Consider the following 19,685-nt stretch of genomic DNA (forward strand, 5'->3'; position numbering starts at 1 on the left):
GAGAGGGAGGGGGAGAGAGGGAGGGGGAGAGAGGGAGGGGGAGAGAGGGAGGGGGAGAGAGGGAGGGGGAGAGAGGGAGGGGGAGAGAGGGAGGGGGAGAGAGGGAGGGGGAGAGAGGGAGGGGGAGAGAGGGAGGGGGAGAGAGAGGGAGGGGAGTAGGCAGTGGAGAGGGAGGGGAGTAGGCAGTGGAGAGGGGGGAGGAGGTGGTGGAGAGGGGCGGAAAAGGGGAGGGGTGGAGAAGAAGGGGAGGGGGTGGAGGGGCAGGGGAGGGGTGGAGGGGCAGGGGAGGGATGGAGGAGAAGTGGATGGGGTGGAGGGAGAGGGTGTGGAGGGAGAGGGGAGGAGGGGGAGGGGGAAGGGAGGAGTGGGAGGAGGTTGAGGGGGAGTGGAGGAGGGGTGGGAGGAAAGACAGATCAGGAACTCAGGGGGAACATGTCAGGAACACGGGGGGGCGGGGGGGAAGGTCAGGGACTGGAGCAGGGAGGTCAGAAACATGGGCAGGGGAGAAGTTCAGGACCTTGTCCAGGGAGGGCAGGAACCTGTCCAGGGGGGAGGCAGGAACTTGTCTGACAGGGGCGGGAGCGGGAACTTGTCTGTGGGGGGGCAGGAACTTGTCTGTGGGGCGGGGGAGGTTGGGACATGGTCTTAACCCTGTCCATTCTACGTGAGCTCTGATCTGTCTGCAACCTGGCAATTAGAATGGCTTGAATTTTACTTCTTAAAAAGTACTTGATTACATAGAAACATAGAACATTGAAATTTACAGCACAGAAGGAGGCCATTTCGGCCCATCGTGTCCGTGCTGAACAACAAAGAGCCACACAGCCCTTGGTCAGCAGCCCGGAAGGTTACATATAAACCTACGAACAATGGCGAAAAGGCGAAAGCACCCAGCCTAACCAGTCCACCTCACACAACTGCGACACCCCTTATACTGAAACATTCTACCCTCCACCCCAACCAGAGCCATGTGATCTCCTGGGAGAGGCAAAAACCAGTCCTCCAATCCTCCAGCACCATGCCCAGATCCAAAGAGGACTGGAAAATGATGGTCAAGGCCTCTGCTATTTCCTCTTTTACTTCACTCAACAGCCTGGGATGTATTTCATCCGGGCCTGGGGACTTACCTACCTTCAAAGCTGCTAAACCCATTAATACTTCCTCTCTCGCTATATTTATTTCATCTGACACTCCTCGTCGATAGCAGTATCTGCATTCCCCTTTCCTTTGTGAAAACAGATGCAAAGTATTTGTTAAGAACCCTACCAACATCTTTTGCCTCCGCACAAAGCTTACCCTCATGGTCTCTAATAGGCCCTATCTTTTCTTTAGTTACCCTCTTACTCTTAATATATTTATAGAAAATCTTAGGGTTTTCCTTAATTTAATTGGCCAAGAATTTCTCGTGTTCTCTCTTAGCATTCCTAATATTCTTTTTAATTTTGCCTCTTAACTTTCCATATTCCTCTAAAGATTCTATAGTATTTAGCCATTGGTCTATGCCATAAGCGTACCTTTTTTTCTTTATCCTCCCGCGTAAGCCCTAGACATCCAGGGGGCTCTAGAATTATTTTTCCCAACCTTTTTCTTAAGGGCATATGTTTGGCCTGAGCCCTCCAGATCTCCGCCTTGAATGCCTCCCACTGTTCCGACACTGACTTACCCACAAGTAGCTGTTTCCAGTCCACTATGGCCAAATCACTCCTTAACTTAGCAAAATTAGCTTTTCCCCAATTTGGAACTTTTATTCCATGCCTATCCTTGTCCTTATCCATAAACAACTTGAATGTGACTGAATTATGGTCACTGACACCCAAGTGCTCTCCCACTAATACCCCTTCAACCTACCCAGCTTCATTCCCCAAAACTAAATCCAAGACCGCCCCCTCTCGTGTTGAGCTTGTTATACAGACTGACTAAAAAAGTTCTCTTGAATGCATTTCAAGAATTCTGCACCCTCTATACTCTTCGCACTAAATTTATCCCAATCAATATTTGGATAGTTAAAATCCCCTACTATTACTACCCTATGGTTTTTGGACTTCACAGCAATTTGTCTACATATTTGCTCCTCTATCTCCCTCCCACTGTTTGGGGGTTGAAGACCAGGCCTTCAGATCTACCACCAAGCTCATGGTCTACAGGGCTGTAGTAATACCCGCCCTCCTGTATGGCTCAGAGGCATGGACCATGTACAGTAGACACCTCAAGTCGCTGGGGAAATACCACCAACGATGCCTCCGCAAGATCCTACAAATCCCCTGGGAGGACAGACGCACCAACATCAGTGTCCTCGCCCAGGCCAACATCCCCAGCATTGAAGCACTGACCACACTTGATCAGCTCCGCTGGGCAGGCCACATTGTCCGCATGCCAGGCACGGGACTCCCAAAGCAAGCACTCTACTCGGAACTGCTTTATGGCAAATGAGCTAAGGGTGGGCAGAGGAAACATTACAGGGACACCCTCAAAGCCTCCCTGATAAAGTGCAACATCCACACCGATATCTGGGAGTCCCTGGCCAAAGACCGCCCTAAGTGGAGGAAGCGCATCCGGGAGGGAGCTGAGCGCCTCGAGTCTCACTGCTGACTGCATGCAGAAGACAAGCACAGGCAGCGGAAAGATCGTGCGGCAAACCTGTCCCATCCTCCCTTCCCCTCAATGGCTGCCTGTCCCACCTGTGGCAGGGACTGTGGCTCTCGTATTGGACTGTTCAGCCACCTAAGGACTCATTCTAAGAGTGGAAGCAAGTCAATTCCGAGGGACTGCCTATGATGATGATGATGATCTCATGTATTGAATGTCTGGCCATTATAGGCCGAGTAACTGTATAAAAACCCTGTGTGTTCTTTGTTCGTGAAGAGCGAGTGTGAGGAGTTCAGCAGGGACTGACTTGCAAGCTTGTTTCTCCCTTGTAAGTAAAATAAACATACTTGTGCTTGATTCCTAACAGACTGTGTCGAGGTTAATTGTTTTAATCTCCACTTCAGTGACCAATCAGAAATCTGATTATTGTGTTCCTAACACAGATGAGACTGCACACAGGGAGGTTAAAGTAAGTGACCTCAGTCTTTATTAAGACACTCCAGAGCGAGGAACAGGCCTTAGGGGCCGGCTTATATACAGTGCTCCCAAGGGATGCTGGGATCTCTTGAGACTTCAGGGGATGCGCTCCCTGGTGGCAGAACATGGCCTTGCTGGGCTGTTGGGCGTGATGGGTTCAATTTCCTGGTCCGGGGTGGTGTCGTTGATCCTTTGGATGTGTGTTGTGGGTTCGAAAAAGGTGGTGTCTGCTGTGAGTTGTTCACACCAATCTGTGAACCACAGCCTCGTTTGGTCCAGGTGCTTTCTGCAAATTTGTCCATTGTCTAGTTTGACTACAAACACCCTTCTTCAGCTATCACCGTGCCCGTGATCCACTTGGGACCATGTCCATAGTTTAGCACATACACAGGGTCATTCAGATCAATTTCCCATGACACAGTGGCGCGACCATCGTTTACATTTTGTTGCTGCCGCCTGCTCTCTACCTGATCATGCAGGTTGGGGTGAACCAGCGAGAGTCTGGTTTTAAGTGTCCTTTTCATGAGTAGCTCAGCCGAGGGCACCCCTGTAAGCGAGTGGGGTCTCGTGCGGTAGCTGAGCAGTACTCAGGACAGGCGGGGTTGGAGTGAGCCTTCTGTGACCCGTTTAAGGCTCTGTTTGATTGTTTGTACTGCCCGTTCTGCCTGCCCATTGGAGGCTGGTTTAAACGGGGCCGAGGTGACATGTTTGATCCCATTGCTGGTCATGAATTCTTTGAATTCGGCACTGGTGAAACATGGCCCGTTGTCACTGACCGGTATGTCAGGCAGACCGTGGGTGGCAAACATGGCCCTCAGGCTTTCAATGGTGGCGGTGGCGGTGCTTCCCGACATTATTTCACATTCAATCCATTTTGAAAAAGCATCCACCACCACCAGGAACATTTTACCGAGAAACAGGCCAGCATAGTCGACATGGATCCTCGACCATGGTCTGGAGGGCCAGGACCACAAACTTAGTGGTGCCTCTCTGGGCGCGTTGCTCAACTGAGCACACATGCAGCATTGCCGTACACAGGACTCTAAGTCAGAGTCGATACTGGGCCACCACACGTGGGATCTGGCTATCGCTTTCATCATTACTATACCCAGGTGTGTGCTGTGGAGATCCGAGATGAACGTCTCCCTGCCCTTTTTGGGTAGCACTACACGGTTACCTCACAATAGGCAGTCTGCCTGAATGTACATCTCGTCCTTTCGCCGCTGGAACGGCTTGATTAGCTCTTGCATTTCAACAGGGATGCTGGCCCAGCTCCCATGCAGTACACAGTTTTTTTTTTACTAGGGACAGCAGAGGATCTTGGCTGGTCCAAGTCCTAATCTGGCGGGCCGTGACAGGCGATTTATCATTTTCAAACGCTTCCATGACCATCAACAAGTCTGCGGGCTGCGCCACCATCAACAAGTTTGCAGGCTGCGCCATTTCCTCCCCCGTGGTGGGCAATGGTAGCCGACTGAGAGCATCCGCACAGTTCTCAGTGCCTGGCCTGTGGCGGATGGTATAGTTATACACTGATAGCGCGAGTGCCCACCTTTGTATGTGGGCTGAGGCATTAGTATTTATCCCCTTGTTTTCAGCGAACAGGGATATGAGGGACTTGTGATCGGTTTCCATCTCAAATTTGAGGCCAAACAGGTACTGGTGCATTTTCTTTACCCTGAACACACACGCTAATGCCTCTTTCTCAATCATGTTGTAGGCCCTCTCGGCCTTAGACAAGCTCCTGGAGGCATAGGCGACAGGTTGCAACTTCCCCGCAACGTTAGCTTGTTGTAATACACACCCGACTCTGTACGACGACGCATCACATGCTGGCACAAGTCTTTTACACGGGGTGTACAATACAAGCAGCTTGTTGGAGCATAAAATGTTTCTGGCTTTCTCAAAAGCAATTACTTGTTTTTTTCCCATACCCAGTTCTCACCTTTAAGCAATAACACATGTAGGGGCTCTAAGAGGGTGCCTAACTCCGGTAGGAAGTTACCAAAATAGTTGAGGAGTTCCAGTAACAACTGCAGCTCTGTGATGTTCTGTGGGCTGGGTGTGTTCCTGATAGCCTCTGTCTTGACGTCTGTGAGCCGAATGTCGTCCGCTGCGATCTTTCTCCTCAAAAACTCCACTTCTGTTGCCATGAAGACGCATTTCGACCTCTTCAGCCACAGCCCTACGCGATCCAGTCGCTGGAGGATCTCCTCCAGGTTTTGTAGGTGCTCGATGGTGTCCCGACCCGTGAACAATATGTCATCCTGAAAAACCATCGTGTGTGGTACCGACTTGAGTAGGCTCTCCATGTTTCTCTGGAAGATCGCTGCAGCCGACCGAATTCCAAACAGGCATCTGTTGTAGATGAACAGTCCCTTGTGCGTGTTGATGCAGGTGAGGCCCTTTGAAGACTCCTCCAGCTCCTGCGTCATGTAGGCCGAAGTCAGGTCGAGTTTGCTGAACATCTTGCCTCCTGCCAACGTCGCAAATAGGTCGTCTGCCTTAGGTAGCGGGTATTGGTCCTGTAACGATTAATAGTAACTTTATAATTGCCGCAAATCCTGACCGTGCCATCACTTTTGAGTACTGGAAAAATCGGGCTGGCCCACTCGCTGAATTCCACTGGGGAGATGATGCACTCACGTTGCAGCCTGTCCAGCTCGATTTCCACTCTCTCCCTCATCATGTGAGGTACCGCTCGCGCCTTGTGGTGAATGGGTCGTGCCTCTGGGACCAAGTGGATCCGCACCTTCGCCCCGGAAAAGTTTCCAATGCCTGGCTCAAAAAGGGAAGGAAATTTGTTAAGAACCTGGGTACATGAGGCCTCATCGACATGTGATAGCGCTCGGATGTCATCCCAGTTCCAGTGGATTTTGCTCAGCCAGCTCCTTCCAAGCAGTGTGGGGCCATCGTCCGGGACAATCCAGAGTGGTAGTTCGTGCACCGTGCCCTCATAGGTGACCTTGACCATGGCGCTGCCCAGGACAATGATGAGCTCTTTGGTGTACGTTCTTAGTTTTGTGTGGATGGGGCTCAGGGCTGGTCTGAGTATCTTGTTGCACCACAGTCTCTCAAACATCTTTTTACTCATGATGGATTGGCTAGCGCCAGTGTCCAGTTCCATGGTGCGGGTAAGCCATTCAATTTTACATTTAGCATTATAGGTGGACATTTCATCGAAAATGTGTGCACCCCGTGTACTTCAGCATCTGCCTCCTCTCCCTGCGGCTCGAAATTGCTTTGATCCACCATGGACCGATCTTCCTCTGCCACATGGTGGTTAGCAGGTTTTGCAGAGCTTGCAGCTCGTCTGCAAGCTCTTTAGAGGTGCCCCATTGTTCCACAGCTCTTGCAAACATACCCTTTGAAGCGGCATAAAGAGGCTGAATGGAAGCCTCCACAACGCCAACAAGGTGTGAATTGCCTTGCATTCATCCTTTGTTGCGGACTCTGAGTCATCTGGGTCACCTGAGGCCTGCTGGCAGTTGCAGACTCGTGGGTTCTGCCCTGTACATTTCTGGTCGCAAACACAGTTCCAGTTAATTTATGAACATTGCTAGCACTTGTGTGCTGAGAGATTTGTTTGGTGTTATCACTGGTGGACATAAATGCCTGTGCTATCGCAATGGTCTTACTGAGGGTCGGTGTCTCGACAGTCAAAAGTTTTCATAGGATGGTCTCGTGGCCAATGCCCAGTACAAAAAAGTCTCCGAGCATCTGCTCCAGGAAGCCATCAAACTCACATTGTCCTGCAAGTCGCCTTAGCTCGGCGACGTAGCTCGCCACTTCCTGACCTTCAGATCGCTGGCACGTGTAGAACCGATATCTCGCCATCAGTACGCTCTCCCTCGGGTTAAGATGCTCCCGAACCAGTGTACACAGCTCCTCATACGACTTATCTGTGGGTTTCACCGGAGCCAGAAGATTCTTCATGAGGCGGTAGGTTGGTGCCCCGCAGACCGTGAGGAGGACCGCTCTCCTTTTTGCAGCTCTTGCTTCTCCGTCCAGCTCGTTGGCTACAAAGTACTGGTCTAGCCGTTCGACATAGGATTCCCAGTCCTCACCCTCCAAGGACTTCTCCAGGATGTCCAGTTTGCTGCATCTTTGCGTTGGATTCGTATACTCGTCGCCAGTTGTTGTGTTCCTGACACAGATGAGACTGCACACAGGGAGGTTAAAGTAACAGTAACCTCAGTCTTTATTAAGACACTCCAGAGTGAGGAACAGGTCTTCGGGGATCCCTTGGGACTTCAGGGGATGCGCTCCCTGGTGACAGAACATGGGAGTGCATGCTTTACAGATACACAACATCGATCGTGTCCTCCAAAGTGACCAATCAGAATTCTGGTTTTGTCCTCCAAAGTGACCAAGCAGACATCATGTCTTGTCCTTCAAAGTGACCAATCAGAAATCTGGTGTTGCAAATAAATGTGACCATATCATGGAAACTGCCTCTGTCCTCATTAACAATGGAAAATGTTTATGTAAACGTCACGTTACAGCACTGCCACAGGCAGGAAGGTGTAACGAGAGCGAAATACCTTTACATAGGGAGTTACCATTGTAAATGTGGAGATGGGAATTCATCACGGGGAGGGAGGAGTCCTTTATCTGTTGCTCCTAAGGAAAGAGAGTGGGCGAGATGGCACAAAGGGACATTTCATTTCAGACCATAACAATCACTCTACCCGACACTTTGTCCTCCAGCTTGACATAGGCCACCTGCCCCTTGCTGGTGACCCGCAGTCGGCCTGTCCAGTCGGGTTGGTCCAGTTTCCAGTCTGCAGCTCTATCAGGAAGAAAAAACACACGGATCAGAAATAATTTTCCGTCGGTCTTAATCGCTCATCTCTCCATCTCTCTCTACACTTTTTACAAGACCCTCTCTGCATCTTGCCCTCGTCCTAGCTACCATCCTTTCACCCAGAGACCAGTCCCCTCATGTCACCCAGAGCCCCGCCCACTCATGTCACAAAAATCCCTGCCCCCTTCGGTCACTCAGAGCCCCGCCCCCTTCAGTCACTCAGTGCCCCGCCCGCTCCGGTCACACAGAGTTCCGCCCCCCTCTGTCACTCAGCGCCCCGACCCCTCCTGTCACACAGAGCCCCGCCCCGCCCCAGCACGTCACTCAGAGCCCCGCCTCCTCCTCTCACTCAGAGCCGAGCCCCGCCCATTCCCCTGCAGCCCGGTCCCTCCCTTCCTTCCTCCCTCCCTCCCTCCCCCGGGACCCCATCCATCCATCTATCCCCTCCCTCCGCCTCCCCCTCGCCCACCTGGAGCCGCGGCCCGAGGCCGGCGCCGGGACACGATAAACCGTCACCTCCTGCTTGACGCAGAGAACCGCCTCGCGCTCCGCCATTGTCCCGCCCCCTGCCGTCGCCTATGGCAACACCCACTTCCAGTCCGATTGCGCCACTTCCCGTCTGCGGGTTCGCGGGCCTGACGTGTCTCCCCTGGCAACCGGGCACACAAATCGAAAGAACGCCATTAATTCACCAGCAGTTCGCACTGTACGATGGCTTTTTACCGTCGGAGTCTCGCCGGTATCATCTGTTTTAAAAATAAACAAAGGTCACATTAGCTTTTTATTATAAGCCCCGCGACTGCGCACTGGCGCCCAGCCGTTGCCCTTGTGACGTCACAGATGCTGCAGTAGTTAAAAAAAACTCTTTTGGAGTTCACCTGCAAAAACATAAAACATTAAACGGTGCCACCCGACCTGGGGCACACTCCAGACATTTACAAGGCCCTTTTTTTTTTCCCCTTTTTTTTTGTGTTTTTCTATTTTTGGTTTTTTTTTGGGCACTAAAATCACAATTTTCCCCAGTGCCCCCTATAAAAGGGGAGGGGGACACCGGCAATTAAAACAAATTAAACTTTAAAACGTAAAATCAAATTAAAATTTGGTTGCCGGGGGTGATGATGCACTCCAGTCCCTCCGGTGCCCACCTCTCGCGGAAGGCCGCGAGCGTACTGGTGGACACCGCGTGCTCCATCTCCAGGGACACCCTGGACCGGATGTAAGAGCGGAAGAGAGGCAGGCAGTCAGGTTGAACGACCCCCTCGACCACCCGCTGCCTGGACCGGCTGATGGCACCCTTGGCCGTGCCCAGGAGCAGTCCTACGAGGAGGCCCTCGGACCTACCCGCTCCCCTCCGCACAGGGTGCCCAAAGATCAGGAGAGTGGGACTGAAGTGCAGCCAGAATTTCAGGAGCAGCCCCTTCAAATAATGGAACAGGGGCTGCAACCTTGTGCATTCCATAAAAACATGGAACACGGACTCCTCCAGACCGCAGAAATTGCAGGCGGCCTGGGAGTCCGTGAACCGGCTTAAAAATTTATTGCATGGCACTGCTCCGTGCACCACCCTCCAGGCCAAGTCCCCGATGAATAGTGGGAGGACCCCTGCGTAGAGTGCCCTCCATCGGGGACCCCCGCCTCCTCCGGACGGCAAGATGGTACGCCATGGCGTGTCTGGACGGCAGGCGAGGATGGCAAAGTTGAGAGTGTGCAGGAGCAGCCCGTACAGGAAACCCCTCCGCGCGGAACTAAAAGGCACGGAGGGGATTTCCCCGAGGAGGCTCAAGTTGTGAGGCGCCGGCCCCCGAGGGAGGTTCCGGGGTTTGGCGCCGATGAGGAATTCCGTCCGGACGGGGGTCAGTTCGGACGGGATCTCCCCACGTGCTTGAGCCTCCTCGATGCACCTAACGGAGTCAGGGCCCAGAGCTGTTTTTAGCGACTCGATGGCATCGGCCGCGTGGCGGACGTTGGCAGAATTTAGGCGCCGCGCCAGCGTGTCTGGCGCCATCCAGCCCGCTCCTCCGCCATCGAGCTGGTCCCTGACCCTGGTCACCTCACCAGCCACAGCCCTCTCTTCCGACCGCCACATAAAGCCTCGGCCGTGGAGGTACAGATTCCCGAGCAGCGGTTCCTGAGGACGGCCGCCACTCCAGCCGGCGGAGAGCTGCGCTTGGTGGAGACTTTGTTCCAGACCCTGATGAGTTCCCTGTAAAAGACAGGCAGCTCCCGGAGGGCGGTCCTGGCACCCCCCAAGTTCACAAACAGGAGCTGCGTGTCATAATTGAGGTCGCGCTGCTGGCGGAAGAAATACCTCGCCAGAGCGCACCACCTAGGAGGGGGCTCGACGTAAAGGTATCTCTGCAGGGTCTGAAGACGGAAAGTCGCGAGCTGGGCGCTGACGCACACCAACGACTGACCGCCCTCCTCAAGCGGGAGACTCAAGACCGCAACAGAGACCCAGTGCTTCCTGTTGTTCCAGAAGAAGTCCACCAGCTTCTTCTGTATCTTGGCGACAAACGCAGGGGGAGGGGTCAAAGTGACCAGCCGGTACCACAACATTGCGGCCACCAGCTGGTTTATGACTAGCGCTCGACCCCTGTATGACAGCACTCGGAGCAGTCCTGTCCAGCGCCCTAGGCGAGCGGCGACCTTGGCCTCCAGCTCCTGCCAGTTCGCCGGCCAGGCTCCCTCGTCGGGGCTAAGGTAGACTCCCAGTTAGAGGAGATGGGTCGTGCTCCAGGCAAAAGGCCTGAGCTCCTCCGGCAGGGAGTCCACCCGCCACTGACCCACCAGGAGTCCGGAACATTTCTCCCAGTTGATCCTGGCGGAGGACGCGGCCGAGTAAATCTCCTGGCACTCACGCATCCTCCGCAGGTCAGCGGGATCCTCTACCGCGAGGAGCACGTCATCGGCGTAAGCCGAGAGGACGACCTCCACGCCCGGCCCTTGCAGAGCCAGTCCCGTCAACCTCGTCCGCAAGAGGCGCAGGAAAGGCTCCACGCAAACGGCGTATAACTGGCCGGACATGGGGCATCCCTGGCGCACCCCTCTCCTAAAGCGAAGGGGCGCCGTCAAGGACCCGTTAACCTTAATCAGACACTCCGTGGCGGCGTACAAAAGTCGGATCCGGGCGACGAAATGCGTCCCGAACCCGAAAGCGCGCAGAGTTCCGAGCAGATAGTCGTGATCCACCGTGTCGAACGCCTTCTCTTGGTCGAGGGATAGGAAGGCGACCGACAGACCAGCCTCCTGGGAACAATGGATGAGGTCCCGGACCAGATGGATGTTGTCGTGGATTGTCCGGCCCGGGACCGTGTAGGACTGGTCGGAGTGGATCATGTGGTCCAGCACGGCACCAAGGCGAGCAGACATCGCCCTGGCGAAGATTTTGTAGTCCGTGCTGAGGAGGGAGACCGGGCGCCAGTTCTTAAGGAGGCGGAGATCGCCCTTCTTAGGCAGCAGGACGATGACTGCCCTGCGCCAAGAGAGGGGCATCTCCCCGGTCGCCAGACTTTCCCCCAGGACCCGCGCGTAGTCGCTCCCCAGGACGTCCCAGAACGCCCTGTGGAACTCCACGGTCAGCCCGTCCAGCCCCGGGGATTTTCCCCTCGAGAGCCGGGCGAGGGCACCGGTCAGCTCCGCCAGGCTTAGCGGAGCTTCCAGATTTCCGGCGCCCTCCGGGCTGACCTTCGGCAGGTCCTCCCACAAAACTCTACGCGCTTCCTCGCTGGACGGATCCGGAGAGAACAGAGCCCCGTAATATTCACGGGCCCTGTTGTTGACGCCCTCCGGATCCGAGACGAGAGTGCCGTCGTCGGCCAGCAGCGTCAAGAGCTGCTTACGGACACTCTGCCTTTTTTCCAGCGAGTAGAAGAAGGGGGAGCCGCGGTCCAGATCCCGCAGGAACCGGATCCGCGACCTCACGAACGCGCCTCGGGACCCGACGAGGTGCAGGTCCTTCAGCGCGGCCTTCTTCGCTTCGTACACCGTCCGCAGGGCCGGGTCCTGGACGACTTGACCAAGACGGGCTTCCAGGTCGAGCACCTCTTTTTCTAGGTGCCCAACTCTGGCCGCCCGCCTCTTGGTCGACCCCCTCGCGTACTCTTGACAGAAGACGCGGACGTGAGCCTTGCCCACGTCCCACCATAGCCTCAAGGAGGGGAAGCCCCCTGCTTCCTTCTCCAGTCGGACCAGAATCGACGGAACGAGTCCTGGAACCGCACGTCCTCCAGCAGCCGGTTGTTAAAGTGCCAGTACGCGGACCCCGTCCTCGCGCGGAGCGAAGCGAGCTCCGCCCACACCAGGTGGTGGTCCGAACACGGCACCGGCCGCATGGAGGCTGCCGGGACGCAGGAAACGTACGCCCGAGACACGTAAAGGCGGTCAACTCTAGACCATCCAACTCCAGGCCTCACCCAAGTAAAGGCGCTGGAGTCGGGGTGGAGATTTCGGCAGATGTCCACCAAGTCGAAGGACCCGACCAGGTCCCTCAACTTCTCCATCGCCGTCATGCACTGCGGGGCACCGGAGCGGTCCTGCGCCTCGAGGGTGCAGTTAAAATCCCCCCCGAGGACAATGCAGTCGCCGACGTCGACGGAGCCAAGAAGAGCGGACACCTCTTCGAAGAAGCGCGTTTGCTGCGGGCCGGGCTGAGGGGCGTACACGTTCACGAGATGGAGCGGCACGTCCCCCAGGCGAACCGTTACGTGCAGCAAGCGGCCTGGCACAGGCTCCTCGACCCCCAAGATCTCCGGCTGAAAATGCGGGCCCAGCAAGATGGCCACCCCACTAGAAATGGCGGTGAGGTGGCTCATGCGGACCTCTCCTTGCCATTCCAGGAGCCATGTGGCTTCGTCTCCCGGAACGGTGTGGGTTTCTTGCAGGAAGCACACCGCATATTTCCCCTCCCGCAGGAGCGAAAAATTGTCAAATCTACAGCGTGCCCCTCTGCCGCCGGTAGTTATTCTGATGGTGGACTGTCGCGGGGAGAGAGAGAGAGAGACAGAGAGACAATTGAATGTGTTCAGTCTGTCACAGTTCTGAGTTCAAGGGTCATGGTTCATGGTACTGGAGACTGTGCGATAGGGAAAGTGGGGAATGTGTGATAGGGAAAGTGCGATAGGGAAAGTGGGGAATGTGTGATCGGGAAAGTGCGATAGGGAAAGTGGGGATTGTGTGACAGGGAAAGTGAGGAATGTGAGATAGGGAATGTGGGGAATATGTGATAGGGAAAGTGGGGAATGTGGGGAATGTGTGATAGAGAAAATGGGGAATGTGAGATAGGGAAAGTGGGGATTGTGTGACAGGGAAAGTGAGGAATGTGTGATCGGGAAAGTGGGGAAAGTGCGATAGGGAAAGTGGGGAATGTGCGATCGGGAAAGTGGGGAATGGGCGATAGGGAAAGTGGGGAATGTGCGATCGGGAAAGTGGAGAATGTGTGATCGGGACAGTGGGGAATGTGGGGAATGTGTGATAGGGAAAGTGGGGAATGTGAGATAGGGAATGTGGGGAATGTGTGATAGGGAATGTGGGGAATGTGTGATAGGGAAAGTGGGGAATATGAGATCGGGAAATTGGTGAATGTGTGATAGGGAAAGTGGGGAATGTGATAGGAAAAGTGGGGAATGTGCGATCGGGAAAGTGGGGAATGTGTGATAGGGAAAGTGGGGAATGTGAGATAGGGAAAGTGGAGAATGTGCGATCGGGAAAGTGGGGAATGTGAGAAAGGGAAAGTGGGGAATGTGCGATCGGGAAAGTGAGGAATGTGAGATAGGGAAAGTGGGGAATGTGCGATCGGGACAGTGGGGAATGTGCGATAGGGAAAGTGGGGAATGTGCGATAGGGAAAGTGGGGAATGTGTGATCGGGAATGTGGGGAATGTGAGATAGGGAAAGTGGGGAAAGTGCGATAGGGAAAGTGGGGAATTTACGATAGCGGAAGTGGGGAATGTGCGTTAGGGAAAGTGGGGAATGTGCGATAGGGAAAGTGGGGAATGTGTGATAGGGAAAGTGGGGAATGTGCGATAGGGAATGTGGGGAATGTGTGATAGGGAAAGTGGGGAATGTGGGGAATGTGTGATAGGGAAAGTGGGGAATGTGAGATAGGGAAAGTGGGGATTGTGTGACAGGGAAAGTGAGGAATGTGTGATCGGGAAAGTGGGGAAAGTGCGATAGGGAAAGTGGGGAATGTGCGATCGGGAAAGTGGGGAATGGGCGATAGGGAAAGTGGGGAATGTGCGATCGGGAAAGTGGAGAATGTGTGATCGGGACAGTGGGGAATGTGTGATAGGGAAAGTGGGGAATGTGAGATATGGAATGTGGGGAATGTGTGATAGGGAATGTGGGGAATGTGTGATAGGGAAAGTGGGGAATATGAGATCGGGAAAGTGGGGAATGTGTGATAGGGAAAGTGGGGAATGTGATAGGAAAAGTGGGGATTGTGCGATCGGGAAAGTGGGGAATGTGTGATAGGGAAAGTGGGGAATGTGAGATAGGGAAAGTGGAGAATGTGCGATCGGGAAAGTGGGGAATGTGAGAAAGGGAAAGTGGGGAATGTGTGATAGGGAAAGTGGGGAATGTGCGATAGGGAATGTGGGGAATGTGTGATAGGGAAAGTGGGGAATGTGGGGAATGTGTGATAGGGAAAGTGGGGAATGTGAGATAGGGAAAGTGGGGATTGTGTGACAGGGAAAGTGAGGAATGTGTGATCGGGAAAGTGGGGAAAGTGCGATAGGGAAAGTGGGGAATGTGCGATCGGGAAAGTGGGGAATGGGCGATAGGGAAAGTGGGGAATGTGCGATCGGGAAAGTGGAGAATGTGTGATCGGGACAGTGGGGAATGTGTGATAGGGAAAGTGGGGAATGTGAGATATGGAATGTGGGGAATGTGTGATAGGGAATGTGGGGAATGTGTGATAGGGAAAGTGGGGAATATGAGATCGGGAAAGTGGGGAATGTGTGATAGGGAAAGTGGGGAATGTGATAGGAAAAGTGGGGATTGTGCGATCGGGAAAGTGGGGAATGTGTGATAGGGAAAGTGGGGAATGTGAGATAGGGAAAGTGGAGAATGTGCGATCGGGAAAGTGGGGAATGTGAGAAAGGGAAAGTGGGGAATGTGCGATCGGGAAAGTGAGGAATGTGAGATAGGGAAAGTGGGGAATGTGCGATAGGGAAAGTGGGGAATGTGCGATAGGGAAAGTGGGGAATGTGTGATCGGGAATGTGGGGAATGTGAGATAGGGAAAGTGGGGAAAGTGCGATAGGGAAAGTGGGGAATTTACGATAGCGGAAGTGGGGAATGTGCGTTAGGGAAAGTGGGGAATGTGCGATAGGGAAAGTGGGGAATGTGTGATAGGGAAAGTGGGGGATGTGCGATAGGGAAAGTGGGGAATGTGTGATAGGGAAAGTGGGGAATGTGCGGTGGGGAATGTGCGATAGGGAAAGTGGGGAATGTGCGATAGGGAAAGTGGGGAATGTGCGATAGGGAAAGTAGGGAATGTGAGGAATGTGTGATAGGGAAAGTGGGTAATGTGTGATAGGGAAAGTGGGGAATGTGAGATAGGGAAAGTGGGGAAAGTGCGATCGGGAAAGTGGGGAATGTGTGATCGGAAAAGTGGGGAATGTGCGATAGGGAAAGTGGGGAATGTGCGATAGGGAAAGTGGGGAATGTGGGGAATGTGTGATAGGGAAAGTGGGGAAAGTGCGATCGGGAAAGTGGGGAATGTGTGATCGGAAAAGTGGGGAATGTGCGATAGGGAAAGTGGGGAATGTGTGATAGGGAAAGTGGGGAATGTGTGATCGGAAAAGTGGGGAATGTGCGATAGGGAAAGTGGGGAATGTGAGGAATGTGTGATAGGGAAAGTGGGTAATGTGTGATAGGGAAAGTGGGGAATGTGAGATAGGGAAAGTGGGGAAAGTGCGATCGGGAAAGTGGGGAATGTGTGATCGGAAAAGTGGGGAATGTGCGATAGGGAAAGTGGGGAATGTGTGATAGGGAAAGTGGGGAATGTGTGATCGGGAAAGTGGGGAATGTGTGATAGGGAAAGTGGGGAATGTGTGATAGGGAAAGTGGGGAATGTGTGCTAGGGAAAGTGGGGAATGTGAGATCGGGAAAGTGGGGAATGTGGGGAATGTGTGATAGGGAAAGTGCGGGATTTGTGATAGGGAAAGTGGGGAATGTGAGATCGGGGAAGTGGGGAATGTGCGATAGGGAAAGTGGGGAATGTGTGATAGGGAAAGTGGGGAATGTGCGATAGGGAAAGTGGGGAATGTGCGATAGGGAAAGTGGGGAATGTGTGATAGGGAAAGTGGGGAATGTGAGGAATGTGTGATAGGGAAAGTGGGGAATGTGTGATAGGGAAAGTGGGGAATGTGAGATCGGGGAAGTGGGGAATGTGTGATAGGGAAAGTGGGGAATGTGAGATCGGGAAAGTGGGTAATGTGTGACTGGGAAAGTGGGGAATGTGAGATAGGGAAAGTGGGGAATGTGTGATAGCGAAAGTGGGGAATGTGAGGAATGTGTGATAGGGAAAGTGGGGAATGTGAGATAGGGAAAGTGGGGAAAGTGCGATCGGGAAAGTGGGGAATGTGTGATAGGGAAAGTGGGGAATGTGGTGAATGTGAGATAGGGAAAGTGGGGAATGTGAGATAGGGAAAGTGGGGAATGTGAGATCGGGAAAGTGGGGAATGTGCGATAGGGAAAGTGGGGAATGTGTGACAGGGAAAGTGGGGAATGTGTGATAGGGAAAGTGGGGAATGTGAGATAGGGAAAGTGGGGAATGTGTGATAGGGAAAGTGGGGAATGTGAGGAATGTGTGATAGGGAAAGTGGGGAATGTGAGATAGGGAAAGTGGGGAAAGTGCGATCGGGAAAGTGGGGAATGTGTGGTAGGGAAAGTGGGAAATGTGGTGAATGTGAGATAGGGAAAGTGGGGAATGTGAGATAGGGAAAGTGGGTAATGTGCGATCGGGAAAGTGGGGAATGTGTGATAGGGAAAGTGAGGAATGTGAGATAGGGAAAGTGGGGAATGTGCGATCGGGAAAGTGGGGAATGTGAGAAAGGGAATGTGGGGAATGTGCGATCGTGAAAGTGAGGAATGTGAGATAGGGAAAGTGGGGAATGTGCGATAGGGAAAGTGGGGAATGTGAGATCGGGAAAGTGGGGAATGTGTGATAGGGAATGTGGGGAATGTGCGATCGGGAATGTGCGATCGGGAAAGTGAGGAATGTGTGATCGGGAAAGTGGGGAATGTGGGGAATGTGTGATTGGGAAAGTGGGGAATGTGTGATAGGGAAAGTGGGGAAAGGGAAAGTGGGGAATGTGTGATAGGGAAAGTGGGGAATGTGCGATAGGGAAAGTGGGGAATGTGCGATAGGGAAAGTGGGCAACGTGCGATAGGGAAAGTGGGGAATGTGCGATCGGGAAAGTGGGGAATGTGTGATAGGGAAAGTGGGGAATGTGCGATAGGGAAAGTGGGGAATGTGCGATCGGGAAAGTGGGGAATGTGTGATAGGGAAAGTGGGGAATGTGCGATAGGGAAAGTGGGGAATGTGCGATCGGGAAAGTGGGGAATGTGTGATAGGGAAAGTGGGGAATGTGCGATAGGGAAAGTGGGGAATGTGCGATCGGGAAAGTGGGGAATGTGTGATAGGGAAAGTGGGGAATGTGCGATCGGGAAAGTGGGGAATGTGCGATCGGGGAAGTGGGGAATGTGTAATCGGGAAAGTGGGGAATGTGTGATAGGGAAAGTGGGGAATGTGTGATAGGGAAAGTGGGGAAAGGGAAAGTGGGGAATGTGAGATAGGGAAAGTGGGGAAAGTGTGATAGGGAAAGTGGGGAATGTGCGATAGGGAAAGTGGGGAATGTGCGATAGGGAAAGTGGGGAATGTGCGATGGGGAAAGTGTGGAATGTGCGACGGGGAAATTGGGGAATGTGTGATAGGGAAACTGGGGAATGTGAGATCGGGGAAGTGGGGAATGTGTGATAGGGAAAGTGGGGAATGTGTGATAGGGAAAGTGGGGAATGTGCGATGGGGGAAGTGGGGAATGTGCGTTTGGGAAAGTGGGGAATGTGCGATGGGGGAAGTGGGGAATGTGCGTTTGGGAAAGTGGGGAATGTGCGATAGGGTAAGTGGGGAATGTGCGATAGGGTAAGTGGGGAATGTGTGGTAGGGAAAGTTGGGAATGTGCAATAGGGAAAGTGGGGAATGTGCGATAGGGAAAGTGGGGAATGTGCGATAGGGTAAGTGGGGAATGTGTGATAGGGAAAGTGGGGAATGTGAGGAATGTGTGATAGGGAAAGTGGGGAATGTGTGATAGGGAAAGTGGGGAATGTGCGATAGGGAAAGTGGGGAATGTGCGATCGGGAAAGTGGGGAATGTGTGATAGGGAAAGTGGCGAATGTGGGGAATGTGTGATAGGGAAAGTGGGGAATGTGTGATAGGGAAAGTGGGGAAAGGGAAAGTGGGGAATGTGAGATAGGGAAAGTGGGGAAAGTGTGATAGGGAAAGTGGGGAATGTGCGATAGGGAAAGTGGGGAATGTGCGATAGGGAAAGTGGGGAATGTGCGATGGGGAAAGTGGGGAATGTGTGATAGGGAAAGTGGGGAATGTGTGATAGGGAAAGTGGGGAAAGGAAAAGTGGGGAATGTGAGATAGGGAAAGTGGGGAATGTGCAATAGGGAAAGTGGGGAATGTGAGATGGGGAATGTGAGATAGGGAAAGTGGGGAATGTGTGATAGGGAAAGTGGGGAATGTGCGATAGGGAAAGTGGGGAATGTGGGGAATGTGTGATAGGGAAAGTGGGGAAAGGGAAAGTGGGGAATGTGAGATAGGGAAAGTGGGGAATGTGTGATAGGGAAAGTGGGGAATGTGCGATAGGGAAAGTGGGGAATTTGCGATAGGGAAAGTGGGGAATGTGCGTTAGGGAAAGTGGGGAATGTGCGATAGGGAATGTGGGGAATGTGCGATAGGGAAAGTGGAGAATGTGCGATAGGGAAAGTGGAGAATGTGCGATAGTGAAAGTGGGGAATGTGCGATAGGGAAAGTGTGAAATGTGAGATATGGAAAGTGGGGAAAGGGAAAGTGGGGAATGTGGGATAGGGAAAGTGGGGAATTTGTGATAGGGAAAGTGGGGAATGTGCGATCAGGAAAGTGGGGAATGTGTGATTGGGAAAGTGGGGAATGGGCGATAAGGAAAGTGGGGAATGTGCGATCGGGAAAGTGGGGAATGTGTGATCGGGAAAGTGGGGAATGTGGGGAATCTGTGATAGGAAAAGTGGGGAATGTGTGATAGGGAAAGTGGGGAAAGTGAAAGTGGGGAATGTGAGATAGGGAAAGTGGGGAAAGTGTGATAGGGAAAGTGGGGAAAGTGCGATAGGGAAAGTGGGGAATGTGTGATAGGGAAAGTGGGGAATTTGCGATGGGGGAAGTGGGGAATGTGCGTTTGGGAAAGTGGGGAATGTGCGATAGGGAAAGTGGGGAATGTGGGGAATCTGTGATAGGGAAAGTGGGGAATGTGCGATACGGAATGTGGGGAATGTGTGAGAGGCAAAGTGGGGAATGTGCGATAGGGAAGGTGGGGAATGTGTGATAGGGAAAGTGGGGAATGTGTGATTGGGAAAGTGGGGAAACTGCGATAGGGAAAGTGGGGAATGTGAGATAGGGAAAGTGGGGAAAGTGTAATTGGCAAAGTGGGGAAAGTGCAATAGGGAAAGTGGGGAATGTGTGATAGGGAAAGTGGGGAATGTGTGATCGCGAAAGTGGAGAATGTGCGAAAGGGAAAGTGGGGAATGTGAGATAGGGAAGTGGGGAATGTGTGATCA

At 53.2% G+C, this 19,685-nt stretch overlaps 1 protein-coding gene across 2 annotated transcripts in view; it reads right to left on the minus strand.

Moving 5' to 3' along the window:
• Window positions 1–8,435, minus strand: part of LOC139229876 (adaptin ear-binding coat-associated protein 1-like) — a 34,396-nt gene extending 25,961 nt beyond the window's left edge. The window contains exons 1-2 of one of the 2 annotated variants that reach the window (XM_070861508.1): window positions 8,340–8,435; window positions 7,755–7,855 (exon numbers count right to left, since the gene is read on the minus strand). In XM_070861508.1, coding sequence (XP_070717609.1) covers window positions 7,755–7,855; window positions 8,340–8,425 — 187 coding nt within the window. In that variant the 5' untranslated portion in view covers window positions 8,426–8,435. Of the gene's footprint in view, window positions 1–7,625; window positions 7,856–8,339 lie in introns of those variants that run through there. The other variant, XM_070861509.1, reaches the window with a different exon arrangement.
• Between the last annotated feature and the right edge of the window lie 11,250 nt (window positions 8,436–19,685).

This window comes from Pristiophorus japonicus, chromosome 19 (genome assembly GCF_044704955.1).
Source record: "Pristiophorus japonicus isolate sPriJap1 chromosome 19, sPriJap1.hap1, whole genome shotgun sequence".
NCBI classification, from domain to species: domain Eukaryota; kingdom Metazoa; phylum Chordata; class Chondrichthyes; family Pristiophoridae; genus Pristiophorus; species Pristiophorus japonicus.